Source organism: Microchirus variegatus (assembly GCF_963457635.1).
Source record: "Microchirus variegatus genome assembly, chromosome: 7".
Taxonomy (NCBI): domain Eukaryota; kingdom Metazoa; phylum Chordata; class Actinopteri; order Pleuronectiformes; family Soleidae; genus Microchirus; species Microchirus variegatus.
The window spans coordinates 26,490,616-26,506,755 of NC_139808.1; the positions used below are offsets into that span (position 1 = coordinate 26,490,616).

The 16,140-nt window shown below is 37.8% G+C and overlaps 1 protein-coding gene across 1 annotated transcript; it reads left to right on the forward strand.

Annotated features, from left to right (window-relative positions):
- Nucleotides 1–14,664: 14,664 nt before the first annotated feature.
- Nucleotides 14,665–15,934, forward strand: LOC310929920 (interferon alpha-inducible protein 27-like protein 1). The gene is made up of 4 exons (XM_083892784.1): nt 14,665–14,724; nt 14,868–14,909; nt 15,369–15,530; nt 15,660–15,934. Exons 1-4 carry the CDS (start codon nt 14,715–14,717, stop codon nt 15,758–15,760), a joined length of 315 nt encoding a protein of 104 aa, XP_083748910.1. The 5' UTR covers nt 14,665–14,714; the 3' UTR covers nt 15,761–15,934.
- Nucleotides 15,935–16,140: the final 206 nt, after the last annotated feature.

A 16,140-nucleotide genomic window follows, 5' to 3' on the forward strand; every position in this document is an offset into this window, starting at 1 on the left:
TGTTTATTTTCGCAAAAAAATTTTTTACCCAAATATATTTTTTTGTTTTCACGGAAAAAAAATTTCACGGCCTGTTTTTATGACACTTTCTGTACAATTTTAATTCGTTTTGTAAACGCACAATTCAGTTAGTTGTTATTTCTAAACTCTTAAACCTCACGAGGAGGTAGAGATAACTAAGCTAGCTAAGTTATTTTACTGAAATTTGGCTTCACTGTTTTGACTGAGTCAATTTACTTAGAAGTCTATGGGTTGACGTAAGCGTTTTTTATGTAAATGACCCGAAACTGTTTTAACGTCTGGATATTTTCCCTCTGCTCTGTGTCGCAGCCACACCGTGAGACGAAGGACGGTGAGGAAGAGCGAGGTGAGGGAGATGCCTTCGCTGCCCAGGGGAGGCGCCGACGAGCTGGTGCGAGACGAGCAGGTCTCCAGCAGGAGGGTACGTCTCGCCTGCTTTCCCTGTTTAAACATTTGTTTCTCTCACCTGACGAGCTCTCGTCGCCTGCAGCTCTGTCTCATTAAAACACTGACTCTTTGTTCACATGCATGGAATTCATCATTAAAATACTCACAGTGGCCAAAATCTAGTGTGTGTGTGTGTGTGTGTGTGTTCCTACAGAAACAGTTAGAAGACTATTTGAACAAGCTGCTGAGGATGGCCATGTACCGCAAATATCACCACACTGTGAGTAATCATACTAAGCTGTGACACTGACACACTCATACGTAACCTCAGACTGAACTTCAACTTTGTACTAAATGTGTGTGTGTGTGTGTATTTACAGTAAGGACAAAGCAAATGTGCGTACTGTAAATACTGCAAGTATACCTTCAAAGTAAATGAGTTCTTTTATGTTTTTACCATACGGGAGTCCTACGTATTTACCTCGACCTCTGTGTCTGTTTTAAATCATATTAGTATTTGCTGAAGGTACTCTTTAAAGGCCTTAAAAGCTTTAGATAAAAATAGACGAGTGAGAAACACGAGACAACGTTTCTTCTCTGGGAAGTTACACCTTTAAACTCTCACCATCCCATGAATAAATTTAAGATGTCTTCCTTAAAACTAACTTTTATTATGAATGTGGGTGAATTATATTCCACACACTCCTCACCTCTACTTACTTTACTTAACTCATGCTGTGAAGTGACACCAGTAATGGTGTTATGCGTTTACATGGTACAGTCATGGTAATTAATTAATTAATTAATTAATTGGTCAATTACTTAATTGAATAATTAAATAGATATTTAAATAATTAAATAAATATTTAAATAATTAAATAAATATTTAAATAATTAAATTAATAATTAAATAATTTTATTCATATTTTATATTTTATTTTATTTTTATTCTATTGTTATTATTATCATAATGCATATATATATGTCTATATATATATATGTTTAATTAATTTTTTAATTGATTAATTACTTACTTACTTAAATTAATTAATTAAATACATATTTAAATAATTGTATTCATATTTTTTATTTTATTTTATTCTATTTTTATTATTATTATAATATGTATGTGTATATATATGTATAATTAATTAATTAATTAAATTATTTGGAAAAAAAGACAAATGTTGAAAAATAATATTTAAAAAAAACTAACATTTGAAACATTACATTTAAAAAAAAAAAGTTGAAACATTAAATTATTTGGAAAAAAAGACAAATGTTGAAAAATAACATTTAAGAAAAACATTTGAAACTATATTTTTGAAGAAAAAAAGGTTGAAACATTAAATTATCTGAAGAAAAGACAAAAGTGTATTTTTTATTTTTTATTTTTTTTACAAAAGTTGAAACATTAAATTATTTTGGAAAAAAAGACAAAAGTTTGAGAATAACATTTAAAAAAACATTAACAAAAGCTGAAACAAACAAAAAACCTTATTTGAATCAGGTGTTTTTGGATCAGGGCAACATCTAAAACATGGCAGGGCAGTTTTCCCTGAGGACCAGGATTGGGAAACACTGTAATAAGGAATAAAGTGTTGAAAACATCTTGCTCCGCTTTACTACAGCATCACTTAAACACACAAACATACATAATATCGCGTACATAGACGCCCCCACGGTGGCCCTGGCCTATCCCACAATCCCCTAGGGCTGTAACCTGTGATCTGGGGGGGGGGGGGACTTCGGTAAAGTTGGAAAGATATTCACAGATTCGGACTTTCGGCTTCAATAGCTTGTAAACGAAACGTTCTATAAACACAAGCGTAGTCTCTTCCGAATCAGAATTGTGTACTCAATGAGCTACAGTAACATTTTCATCCAACAGACCTGAATTCCGGGCTGGAAGAGAAACATGAGTCTCTATGCGCAGCGGCAGCGAGACGAGTGTGAGGCGAGTGCCCAGGGACCGTCTACAAATTGCAACACAAGAGCAAGATGCTGCAAACAAAAATCAATAACTCTGCTGTTATACATTGCAGAGACTCCAAAATCACTACACACACCAAGGGTCTCCTCATGGTCATACTACAACAGCTGTTTTGTCAAAATGTGCCTTTTTTGAATAAAGTGATTTTTTATCTGTATAAATCATTAATATCTACCAATATTAATCAATAACTCCACTGTTATACAGTACAGAGACTCCAAAATCACTACACACACCAAGGGTCTCCTCATTGTCATACTACAAGAGCTGTTTTGTCAAAATGTGCCTTTTTTAAATTTTGGTGATTTTTTTATTGGTATAAATTGTTAATATCTACCAATAATAATCAATAGCTCCACTGTTATACAGTACAGAGACTCCAAAATCACTACACACACCCTTGGTGTGTGTAGTGATTATTATCACTAATAATAATAAATAATATATTTTTTAATGATAACCCTTTAAAGGACAGTATGTTTACACAACTCCTCTTATTATTATTATCCAGCCCTGAGATGGTCATTGATTGGCAGAAACATTGAATTAGATGCACTGATTCACTAATCTCAGTTTATCATGGTATATGGTGATTTTCAACTAGGCCTCCGGCTAGAAGTAAAGTATTTTTGTTTCCCCACTAAATGTTTATTGGCCTGTTTTGTTCTAAGATAAATAGAAAATGCAAGAAAAGTTTGAACCGTAAAAATATTTATTTTGAAAAGACGAACGCAGAGAGACGGAGCGAGACAGACGAGTTCAACCAGACAGACGAGTCCAACCAGAGAGTAGAGCCGTACCAAAAATGCAAATTTGCAACAAAAAAATCCATGCATATTATCCATTTCCACCGCCAATGTTTGAGTATAATAATGTTTTTTACTGCTTGTTCCTGTACTCCTGTTGGGTCTCACATAACAGAGCTCGAGGCGGATTACGAGGGCGGGCACCCAGGGCTTTCTGAGACCTACCCCATGCAGTGCTCTGCATTGACGGTGAACGGCCATGTCATGATTAAAGGAAGTCCCTGTAAGATAGTTGACATGTCTATGTCATCGCCTGGCAAGCATGGAAATGCCAAGGTAAAGACACACTGTGCATCCTATTTGGAATGCAGAGCTTAAGGCACTTTTGATGTTTGTCGTTTGTCCACACTCACCTAAGTTATGTTGTTCTTACAGGTTCACCTTGTTGGACACGACATCTTTACTGGTAAAAAGTATGAAGATGTAATCCCATCTAGCAGTAACATGAATATCCCAAATGTAACAAGAAAGGATTACCAGGTAAATAATCTTTGTTGGAATCATTGTAACCTGGTGGCCTGGATGGGTAATGTAAATCTGCAAAGAATTCTGGGTATTTTGTCAAAATGCCATTTGGATCACCTGGGGCCTCATGTGAAGACTTGCGCGGTTTTCCTACTGAAACTTGGCATACGCCAAAACCCAGAAACTGTCGTACGCACAAATAAATTCCGATGTATCAAAGTGTGCGTTACGCATGGATCCGAGCACGTTTCTTTTGTACATCCCAAATCAACGTGGAATTGAGCGCACGTGCAGAGGTGCCAAACTCCTCCCTGTCCACGCCCAAACGTGCATGGTGCGTTGGTTTACATACGGGACAATTAAAAGAATAAACTATTTACTCACCCAGGAGCCACCCATCGCGCACTGTGGCAGCCTCCAACCTGTTCCCAATCATGCTGTTTCCCAGCATCACCACTAAGCGTCGCCAAAGGAACAATAGCTGTAGAAACGTGCGTACGCCAGCCATGAAGTTGGCGCGGGCACCGCACATTTCCACGGTCATTTCACGTTTCATACATCTGAACGTGAGCGTGGAAAACGACGTACGCCACGTTTTTGTGCGTAAGCAAACTTTGTACATGAGGCCCCTGATTATTCTAGTGTCTCGACTTAGGGATGTACCTCCATTTAAAATGAAGAAAACAACATGTTTGTTTGTTATAGATTAACTGACTGTTGTCCATGAACTTTTCTTTCATGTCAATCTCTTTGCTTTCAGTTACTTGATATCTCGGATGGTTACTTGTCTCTAATGGATGATGCTGGAGAAAGCAAAGAAGATCTTAAACTGCCAGACAATAACCTGGGCAAAGAAATTCAAACCAAGTTTGAAAAGGGGGACCAGTTCCTGGTAAGTTCTGTGGCCTGTGTTTGAAAAGAAACATTTGCATGTACTGACTTATCCTGAGCAACTGTTAAAGCTCAAGCTTGTGTTTCTGAAACACTTGATGATATATTTGTATTCATCTTTATACCCAGATAAACATAACGTTGTCTGGTCAAAGATAAAGCAAATATGGTGCAGTAGGAGTCTGGAAAAGCTTGCAATAGCAGGTTAGATTGGGATTAATGCATCCCAACCCCTCAAATCTGCGCTCGTCAAAGCTCTGTCCTCAAAACACTTGGACGGCCTGAAAACTTTCTTTCACCTCGTTGACGAGAGAGTTCTGTGACTATAGCTTTGTTTGAAACACGTGCAAAAGAAAAAACGCTAAACTTCATCACGAAGTGGTCAGTTAGTGACGGGTATGTCTGCATGTAGGCAATCTGTGCTAACTCAACAAGCCGTTTAACCTTTCTTCACTGTTGCCCCAGTTACGGTCCTTTTGACTCGTTAATGAAGTGAGACCGGGGTCTGATTCTACCGGTTTAGTGGTTCAAAACAAGCTGTCAATCACCCTAATTGACCAAGGTAAGCCTGAGCTATGGCGCTGCGTAATTGATGATGCTGCAGAGTCACAGAGTTGTTATTACGCAGCACAGGAATTTATTTATACTGTCTTGCTTTATGCACCTATTGAATGGGTCACAGGGTTATTTCATAGACTGCAGTGTTGTAGAATTCAGAGCCACACTCCAATCCACAAGGTGGCGCTAGTGCGCCGAAAAGCAATTTGTGAAACCGCCGAACCGGAAGCGCTGCATCATGGGAAACGGAGCAAACATTTGATTAGCAGGTCAGGTGTGGCGGCGGCCAGGTATAGACGAAGAAGACCGTGCTACAAGCCGTCTGAGAGGGCAGAGATGTCGGGGAACTGTCGGCCGTGTCGAGCCAAAGCGAAGAGTTCCAGAATGTTCTGCTGGAGAAGAAGACAAGACGAGCCGCCATGAAGACACTGAAGACAAGTCGAGCCGCCATGAAGACACTGAAGACACGGCCCGCGGTCAGCCGCCATGAAGAACCCGTCCGCCGCTTCTTCTCCTCCTCTGACACGAGGAAAAAACAGTTTGTCCATTTTGTTTCTACCCTTATATTTTGACCAATTCTATCCAAAAAACCAGACCGTTTAATAAGTAAACATTATTGTGATAAAACTGATTAGAAACTAACTCCATTCAAATGTCATTAAAATCTAATTTCAGCTCTTCAATATAACGTGAGAATCATTTTAGTCCATTTTAGGAAGATAATAGATCAGTGTCTTCTTATGTGAATCCTGATTTGTGTAATTTAACATCTATTATTGTCCACTTTTGAAATAAACCTTCTGTGGAGAAAAAAATAAACAAAATAATTCATATTGAATTGGTGTTTTATCAGTGACACGTCAGTAGAATGACCATTTAGTGTAAAACCTGTAACGCCATTAAAGATATTACTCTCACATTCTCCTCAAAGAAACATTCAATTGCTGTTATTAATAGAACAGAATAGAATTAAACGTTTTGTCTGTGACAAAATCGAAAATCTTAATTTTACTATGTATTTTATAACATTATTATTTTCTGTATAATTTTGCAACAATCAAATATAATAATCTTTGTGCAGTTGTCAGATTTTACAATAAATTTAACCCAATAATCCTCAAAGTAACATTCAATTCCTGTTTTATTAACAGCAAAAACAAAATGATGTAACTTTGAATTGTCCTGCTTAACCTGGAAAATCATATTTTTAATCCAATCTTTCTATGTAGCATCTCCTTTTATATTTTAAATAACTGAAATGTCACTTTTTCCAATTTGTCAAAATATACAAATATATAAAAAAAATACATATAATATTGCAACAATTGAACATAATCTCGTCTTTTGCAGATCATGCTGCCTTTTATAATAAATTTAAGCCAGTATTCATAAAATAAATGTCAAATTTAGATAATCCAGGATCAGTTTTTCTTGTGTAGAACAGGTGTCTAATCTAATCTAATCCAGTCCAAGTTAAAACCAACAAGAGCTGAAATATCTGAGATAAATGAATAAAACAATAAAATCGGGCTGTTTAATGCAAAAGTGATAGATTATTTTCAATGTGAGCCTCTAAACTATGACACAGTTGATGTAGACAAAGTGATGTCAGAGCCTGTTCTGACCTTTTTGTCCTTGACTTGTGAAAGAGCACCAGTTAAACCATGTCCTGTCTTCTCTTCTGCAGAAACTGGTTGACGTCCATCATCTTCTCCACGATGTCGGCTGCTTCTTCCAGCGCTCTGAGACGATGAGTATTCACGTCCATTTGTATTCACCAGTGTGTTTAGTCTGCTCCATGAGCGTGGACATGTAGTCAAACAGTGGAGAAGAAACTCTGTTCTTCCTCGCTTCACTACATCTACATAAAGTAATGTTTACTGTTGTAGAGTCATTTGTTTATCTAAATAAAGCTAAAAGTTAATGACAAACATTCCTGTTGACTGATTATTTTAGTGAACTTGTGTCTGTCAGCAGGTGAACACAGATTATCAGCTGAGACGACAAAGTTTAACCTCAAACTAACAGTTGTAAACTTTGACAGAGACGTCTTCAGTGACTCTGTCAGTGATCGTAGTGACACAACTTCAGAGGTGGTGACGTCTCACACTTATCACTGAAGTTGTGCGTTACTTTGATCACTGACAGTTACTGAAGACGTCTCTGTCAAAGTTTACAACTGTTAGTTTGAGCTTAAAGTTTGTCTCATCTGAAATGCTCAGAGGGTTCTTCTTCTTCTTCTTCTTCTTCTTCTTCTTCTTCTTCTTCTTCTTCTTCTTCTTCTTCTTCTTCTTCTTCTTCTTCTTCTTCTTCTTCTTCTTCTTCTTCTTCTTCTTCTTCTTCTTCTTCTTCTTCTTCTTCTTCTTCTTCTTCTTCTTCTTCTTCTTCTTCTTCTTCTTCTTCTTCTTCTTCTTCTTCTTCTTCTTCTTCTTCTTCTTCTTCTTCTTCTTCTTCTTCTTCTTCTTCTTCTTCTTCTTCTTCTTCTTCTTCTTCTTCTTCTTCTTCTTCTTCTTCTTCTTCTTCTTCTTCTTCTTCTTCTTCTTCTTCTTCTTCTTCTTCTTCTTCTTCTTCTTCTTCTTCTTCTTCTTCACCAGTTTTAACAAAAGCAGCAAATAAAGACAGACACAATCTCAACTTCTTTTGACTTTTTATTTAACTTTAACAAATGCAGACTAACTAAACTAGGGAGTGAAAGAGGGGTTGGGGCCACATCTCTTACTATTTTGTAGCACAGCTTGGAGGAAACTATTCTTGCAACAGAAGTGGTGACATGCTGCAACACAACTCACATGATGTGCACAGTTGTCTCTTCAAGGAGCTTCTGGTTTCTCAGCCGAGTGGAGCATCATCTCAACAGCATCCTGCAGGAGACAAATGGACCCTTGTTAAGCAGAACACCAATAAACATTGTCTGCATTGAAACAAATTTGACTTTCTTCAGACATTAGCACAAGCACTTAAAGACTGGTTTTCTAAATTAGCAGCTTGTTGCATGACTCAAAGCCAACAGCCTTTTTGGGTTGTGGCTAACAGCCTATACTATTTTAGACGCAACAAGTACAAATCTTTTAATCGTTTCCGCTCTACGTCTAGGTCATTTAAACCAACATTTTAGTCAGATACTCCAAATTTAGCAAGGGCACAATGGAAGACATTTAAAAGTGACAGCTTCAGGTGTTAGCGTTACAGCATTAGCACAATGTTTAAAGACCAAGGTCTTGCAGATTAGCTCAAATCAGAAGCCCTTTTGGATTCTGGGTAACAGGAAGGACACGAGGACGCATCATAAGTCACTCTATCTTGGGGATTTGGGTAATTTGTAAAGCAGTTAAAGTTAGACCTGAGAGTCAAGGAGATGCAACGCAACTATAGCTCAATACACTTTGAAGCAATTTAAACCAACTTTTAGTCTGTTACTCCAAATTTAGCTAAATGGAGGAAATTTAAAATTGACATCTTCAGATGTTAGCCTACAGCTTAGCATCTTGATGCATGAATTGCATTTGTGGACTATGCGAGTGTGAGTGAAAAAAAAAAAAAATCAATGCCAGATTAAATATAAGCTAAACACTTGACCTCAAATCAAAACACCAACAAGTAACTTTGTTTAAATGCCTTTGAGCAAATGTTTATTCAACACAATTGCACAACAGTTTCCATGAAATGTACCTGTGCAGATTATTGGAGGGTTCACTTCCTGCATGACTCCTTCACACATCCCCAGAGTCTGAAATAAAGACAGGAAAAAAAAACAACATTAAAGCCTGTCCTCTGGCGCCATTTTGTGGTCAAACAGAACAGTGGATGGGGATTTACCCACTTCTCTGGCAGATTGTTGTCCAAGTTTCCACTGCTGCAGGAAAAGTCAGCACATCCTGAAGAAGAAATGCACGTTTAAGAAAGTAGTTTGTGGAGCAAAGAAACTATTCACATTTAAGAAACAATCACAAATCCTGTTTTAATCATGAAAAAAAACTTACTAACCCATTATCAAAATAGTTGGCAATTAGCAAGGGCACAATGGAAGCCATTTAAAAGTAACATCTTCAGGCGTTAGCCTACAGCATTAGCACAAGTATTTAAAGACCAAGGTCTTGCAGATTAGCTCAAATCAGAAGCCCTTTTGGATTGTGGGTAACAGGAAGGACATGATGACTAGTGGTGAAGAGAAGACACAACATAAGTCACTCTTACTTGGGGACATGGGCAATTTCTAAAGCAGTTAAAGCTTGATACACATTGAAGCAATTTAAACCCAACTTTTAGTCAGTTACTCCAAATTTAGCAAGGGGACAATGGAGGAAATTAAAAATTGACATCTTCAGATGTTAGCCTCCAGCTTAGCATCTTCCAAATTAGCAGCTTGTTGCATGCATTGTATTTGTGGCCAACAGGAAGGACTATAAGTGAAAAAAAACAAAACAATGCCAGATTAAATACAAGCTAAATGCTTGACTTCAAATCAAACACCAACAACAAGTAACTTTGTTTAAAAGCCTTTGAGCAAATGTTTATTAAACACAACTGCAAACAGTTTCCTGAAGCATACCTGAGGTGGTTCACATCCTGCATTACACCAAACATTCCCAGAGTCTGAAGTAAAGACAAGAAAAAAGTGTCAAGGACATTTGTAAGAGGTCAATAAAGGAAAACGGCAGATTATAATCAGTCATCTGGCGCCATCTTGTGGTCAAACAGTGACAGATGGAGATTTACCTGCTTATCTGGCAGATTGTCCAAGCTTCCACTGCTGCAGGAAAAGTCGGGAATCATGAAAAAAAAATAAACAAGTTTATAATAAGAGCAAGAGGAGAATGTGTGGAGAGAAAAAAAAAAAAAAAAAAAAAAATCAGTGAGTTGCAGCTCGTACCTCTTACTGCAAGGACTTGAATAGATGTACTTTCTGCATCATGTCCATTTGGCTGAATTTCTCTCAAGGATCCTTTTTTGGCACCTGAATGAGATAAAGAGAAAACATAAATACAGAGGAAATGTAGCTTTACTTGTATTAAAAGGTTAATTAAGATTAACATTTAAGTCACTATTCAAGGCAGCACTGGCTTAATGCATGCGTGCCATAAAAACAACCATTTCTCTATAGAAAACGGTGCAGGGACTAAGTTTAAGATGCTATAATCCCCATTTGCTACCAAGTAAGCACACTTGAGGTGGTTTAAAAAAAAAAAAAAAAAAAAAAAAATCACCCGATGAAAGTCTGCTGCAGTAACTCAGGATGGAGCTTCTGAAACCTGTGAGTGAAAAATCTAAACGGTCAGAGAACACTCCATTATGACAGCTAACATGTCATTAGCACAAAGGAAACATGCAGACAATGCTGTGGTTACCTGGAGCTACAGTTAAATCACTGCCTTCAGTTTAAACCAGGATTCTGAAACAGAGCAAAGAAAAACGTTAAAAACACAAAGCTTAAGAACAAGTATTACAATATAAAAATGATATCAACAAAAGCAAAGCATGTTCTGTGTCCACTCTCACCTGTGTGGAGTCTGTTCCTTGTCCAAGTGACTCTGACCAGGAAGTGATGCCGACTCCGGGCGGAAGTGAAGAGGCTGGACTCAGACCGTGTGTCATGGCGTCTTCTTTCACCTGGTGATGAATAATGATGCTAGTTAATAGCAAAAGTAATTCCACTAGTTTTCTATCAAAAGTCATTTTCTACAAACCTCCTTCGTGAGTCTCGGCGTTAACGCTGGAGTTTGGACTGGTTTGTCAGGCTCACGGAACCTGTTAAGAGATGAAAGTAATACAAGTTAAAATGTTCGTTAAAAGGTGAGATTCTATCACAAATGTCGATGAGACGAATTGTTCAGCTTGATCAAACGGAGCCGGAACAAAGTCCTAGATACAAGGGTTTTGGAAAGAAAGTCACTTATTAAAGCGTTAGTTCACAAAAATGGCAGAACATTGAACGAGGTTTGGTTTGTGGCTCTCACCGAACAGACATCATTACGCCGGGAGGATGAGCAGTATTTCAGTCGCAGAGTCTGTAAAAAAAAAAGAAGGGAAAAAAACAAAGACGTTAGAAAGAAACAAGGAGTTAAAATGTGAACAAGATTAAAGACAAAAGGATCAACTGAGAGTTTTTACTTCACCTTCAGTTCAGACTCAGGTGATGATTCACTGAGGCTCAGCGGAGAATGAAGCTTATATACACACACACACACACACACACACACACACACACACACAGGTGTGAGTGGTTTAGCCTAATCACCTGCTCATTTACGTCACCTGTGATACCTGGCCGCTGGGAGGGGGCGTGGCCTCCGCTCCACGTGACCTCACGTTATTCTCTTTTTAAACCAGTTTTTGTCTTTCATACTAAAACTACTTCTAAACAACAATATTCACTTTATTTATTATCAATGTATTGTAAATTGATGTTATTGTTTAAATAGTTCAAAAATTATAAGACTTTTTAATTAATACAGCTTTTGTAATGTACGTGGTCAGTTTACAGTGATGTTCATCTGAGAAATGAGAAAGAAAGAAACACAAAGTCACATTTAAACACCGATGACAAATGGTTTTAATTCAAGGAATTCTGCTGGACTTTGATCACTTTTTATGGAGAAATTTGACATAAAAAAGGATGGAATTTAGGCTCCACAGAAAGACAGATGTGTAAAAGTAAAAACAAATATTACAGTATTTAAGATTCTTTTTATCATTGTTCATATTCATCTCATTTAAATCCCTTAAAAAGACCTATTCAAAGAATTGATCATACATTACAAAGAAGTATGTGCTCAGTTAATACTTGTATTGTCTATTTCTGTCTTTTTCCATGCAGTGCTTCTTTAAATAAATAAACCAGAATCAGGAAAAACACATTTCATTGTACTCACAACATAATAAATGAGGAGCTAGTGTTTATTTCTTGATTAACACAACTTTTGGAAGAAGATCAAATATGAACCCGTAACACACACATATATAAAGTGCTGCTCCCTGTGTGGACCAGACACAACTTAGACATTTAATTATAGTAACAGTGAAGTAAAAATACTGAATAAAAACAATAACAATCATTCCCTTATACAGCCAGGAGGTGGCAGTAGGTGGGGCTCACGCGGAACCCGTGGCGTCCTGCAGGTCCTCTCTGATGGCGTTGAGCCCGCGGACTTTGTACGTGCATTTGACGATGAACTGGAGGATCTTCCCGATGTCCTGCAGGTGGACCTCGTACTCCTGCGACACCATTTCAATCTGGTAGAGGACGGGAGAACGTTAAAACGTCGGAAAAAGTGCGTTGTAAATTAAAACGTACGATCGCACAGATGTATAGACTGTATCCAAAAATGGGCGTGAACGCTCTGGGGCCGAAACAAATACAGTGAAATATCGCGACAGTTTGTGTGGCGATATTATATCGTTTTTGAGACACCACATTTTTTTTTATATATAAATAAACATCAAACGTTTTTGTGGATTGGCATTAAAAAATGCCAAAATAAATTCATATTTCAGTCCACTAGATGGTGCCAAGTGCTCACTTGCGCTGTCAGTATATCGCAATATATGATTTTTTCAAATATCGTGATAAATCGTATCATGGTGTCTCTGATGATTTAAAAAAATATAAAACAAGTGGGGATGCAATAATTACTGCATTATTAAACCATTAATAAATCAATTGTCAAATAATTTAATAATCAATTAATTTTTAATAATTACGAAGCAGCAGTTACCACATGTTTGTCCCCGCGGTCACTTCCTGTACAAGCGGGAAAACGAAAAACTATCATTGAACAAGTAAATTCCAGTATGATCTGTAAAATCTAAGGCCCCGTGACCTATACCTCCCCCTTAGAATTTCCACTTGGTTTGGAGTGCACTCAACCGTAAATTCCCCATGTTGAGGGAAGTGGCTTCCTTATGGAATTGGGACACCACAATATGCAAATTATTGTAGTGAACGTAACGAACGTGCTAACCTTTGTGACATGTTGACAATTCTACGTGGACCGTCAATGCCGGTTTTTCTCCTTTTTTCTCCGGTACACACATCCAAACACTGACAAAACTACCCACATGTAGCAGAGCTAGCTTGCGGCTATTTGCCGAGTGCTTCGAGAGCGCTTGCCCGTCATGAAGCGCTACATGACAGACATACTCTCTCGAAGCACTCGGCAAATAGCCGTTGGCTAGCTAGTTAGCTCATTCATTAGCTCACACATTTCGACATTGTAACGTGCTTAGTTGCACAAATATATGACAACTAAATTGTTCCTCGACAGATGTGGCCGCCATCTTTGTTGAAAAATATCAGCCGGCTCGCTGATTCGAAAAAGCATCATGGGTAATTCCATCTTCCACTTTGTTTTAAGCCCGCATCAGAGCTCACTACATGTTGAGGGTTGATTATAAGGGCAAAATCGCACTCCCCCTTGTGCCCAGCTACATGTGAACGCGCAGAATTTAGGGTTAGGGCAAAAATATAGAGTTAGGACAGGTATTGGGACGGGGCCTAAATATCATCTAAATGCTGCCACGGTTATGTGACCATAAACACAAGAACATCATATCATAGCAAATGCGAGTGATGCACGCCCTATGCATAGAGCCATCCTTAACAGAGCCGCTTCTTGCTATATGCGGACTATGCAGCTGCATAGGGCCCCACAGCCACCAGGGGGCCCCCAAACTGCAAGTTCAGACTCATGTTTTATTATATTTTTGAGAATTAAAAGTACCTGTCTTTATTTGCATGTATTGGATATATATATATATATATATATATATATATATATATATATATATATATATATATATATATATATATATATATGTGTATGCATATATATATATATATATATATATATATGTGTATATGTATGTATATATACACTTCCATATATATATATATATATATATGCATATGTGTATATAGATATATATATCTATAGTATATATGTGTAAATAGATATATATAAATACATATCTATGTATACATATATACCGTACACATATATATGTATACAAGTTACAGTGATGGAAATGTTGATAATTAAACAACTATGAACTATCTCTAGTTCATACTACATTGTGTTCTGGGTAAAAACATCTCAGCAATCTCAAAGGTATTTTTATTCTTCCCAGTTAGCTCTGTATACGCCTATCGCATAAACAACGGCAACAAAAGAACAGTACAGTATTAAGTCACTTGCTAAGCAGCTTTCCAGTGTCTCTCTTTTGCTTTTCCAATGTTGACAATTTACTACACAGGCACAAAAGATGTCCATCCTCAAAATGACAAGAAGACTCAAACAGCAACACATTGTCCTGTGTCTGAGTCAGCCTGTGTGTCTGAGCTGTAAAACACACACCCAGTATTTTTCTTTTGTATTTATACTTATAAATTCTCTATCTTTGTTATTCGTTGATACCTAATTATAAAAAACACTGGCCCTGATCTCAAGAGTAGTTCTTGGAGATTAAGTTTCGTTTCTCAATAAATCAGCTGCTCGTCTTATATAAGGCTCAGAGCTGCAGCTGCTGATCACAATACTTCCTCTCTCTGTCCTGAACACACTACTACAGCTGCAGTCGCTCTGATCCCTAAGAGAAAGATGGGTATCCGTAAGTATTTATCTGTACTTTTGAAAATCGTATTCAATTTCTAGGGAGTGTTTTTTTTTCTAATCGCATACAATGATGACTTTTGTATCAGCAAATGTGTTTGATAATGTCACTGAGTTACCGTGTGCTTGTTTGTATTTCAGTCACAGCTGTGGCCATCGGGGCCGCTGGGGCCGCCGGCGCAGGTAAGACGAGAAGTTGTTTACTTATGTACCGTAATGTTCAGACTTGAGCGCACCTCAATATTTGCCGCAACTAAAATTTAAAAAAAAAATACAATTTGTACATATAGGCTGCACTTGTCTGTAAGCCGCTACGTTTTAACATGAGATATTTACACAACATGTTTTGAATTTTTGACGTCATGTTTACATGCCGCGAGACCAGGCACTGTTTAGCAGTTAGCTCCATTAGCTGTGTTAGCTAATTTGCATTTCTTAGTGTTCTCCAAAATGACTGTGCAAAACACAAACTAGCGTCTTCCTCGTCGCATTATCTCTTCCACTTCTGTCAGTCTCGCTCTTGCGCTTCCTGCTAGAGCGCCCCCTGTAGGACGTGGTTAGCCCGTAAAAATCTATAGATTAGCTACCTGGTGAGTCGATTATATAAACTTCTCACTCTCTCTTCTCGTCTGTGTCCACCAGGCGGTGCTGTGCTTGCAGCCCCTGTTGTTCTTGGAGCCATCGGCTTCGGCTCAGTGGGAATAGCTGCATCCTCCTATGCTGCAGCCTGGATGTCAACTGCTGCTCTTGCCAATGGAGGAGGGGTGGCAGCAGGAAGCTTATTCGCTGTCTTGCAATCAGCAGGTAAACGCTGTAACCAGAGGCTCCTTTCACTGAAAAATCCACTGGAAAAATATAAATAAAGAAATATATGCATTGATGATGTATACACAGAGTAAATCAAATGCCTACCTATGTTGTCTGTACACACAGGTATGGCTGGACTGTCTACAGCTGTCACTGCAGGTGTGGCCAGCGTTGGGGGGGCTGCTACAGGAGGAATAGCTGCAGGAATAGCTGCTGTGCTCATCTGAGAACAAGCGTAAAAGCCATGAAAGAATAAGCATGGAGAAGAATTCGTTTTTGAACAGCCATTGCTTCTGTTAATGTAGGGGATGACTCTGAACTCGTGTGTGTCATGGAAATGCTTCGTATTTCTGTAAAGCACATTTTCATTGTGTTCTCTTTTACTTTAAAATAAATGCATCTAAAAGTCTTAACACTGTCTCCATTTCATATCCAAATAATATGATTATTTGTGTAAAATGGTTTTGTGCATAACTGTAGAAACTATTTAAAAAGGAACATTTGTGCATGGTTTACCTCCATGTTACCCATAAAACCCCATAAAATGTAATAGAGGGACACAAACCTCTCTCAATTATTACAACTATTAATTTACATTTGTTTGTTT

Coding starts and splice junctions, on each gene's coding strand:
- LOC310929920 (XM_083892784.1), top strand. Junction 14,910..15,368: donor CGCTGGGGCCGCCGGCGCAG/GTAAGACGAGAA, acceptor TGTGTCCACCAG/GCGGTGCTGTGCTTGCAGCC. Junction 15,531..15,659: donor CGCTGTCTTGCAATCAGCAG/GTAAACGCTGTA, acceptor CTGTACACACAG/GTATGGCTGGACTGTCTACA.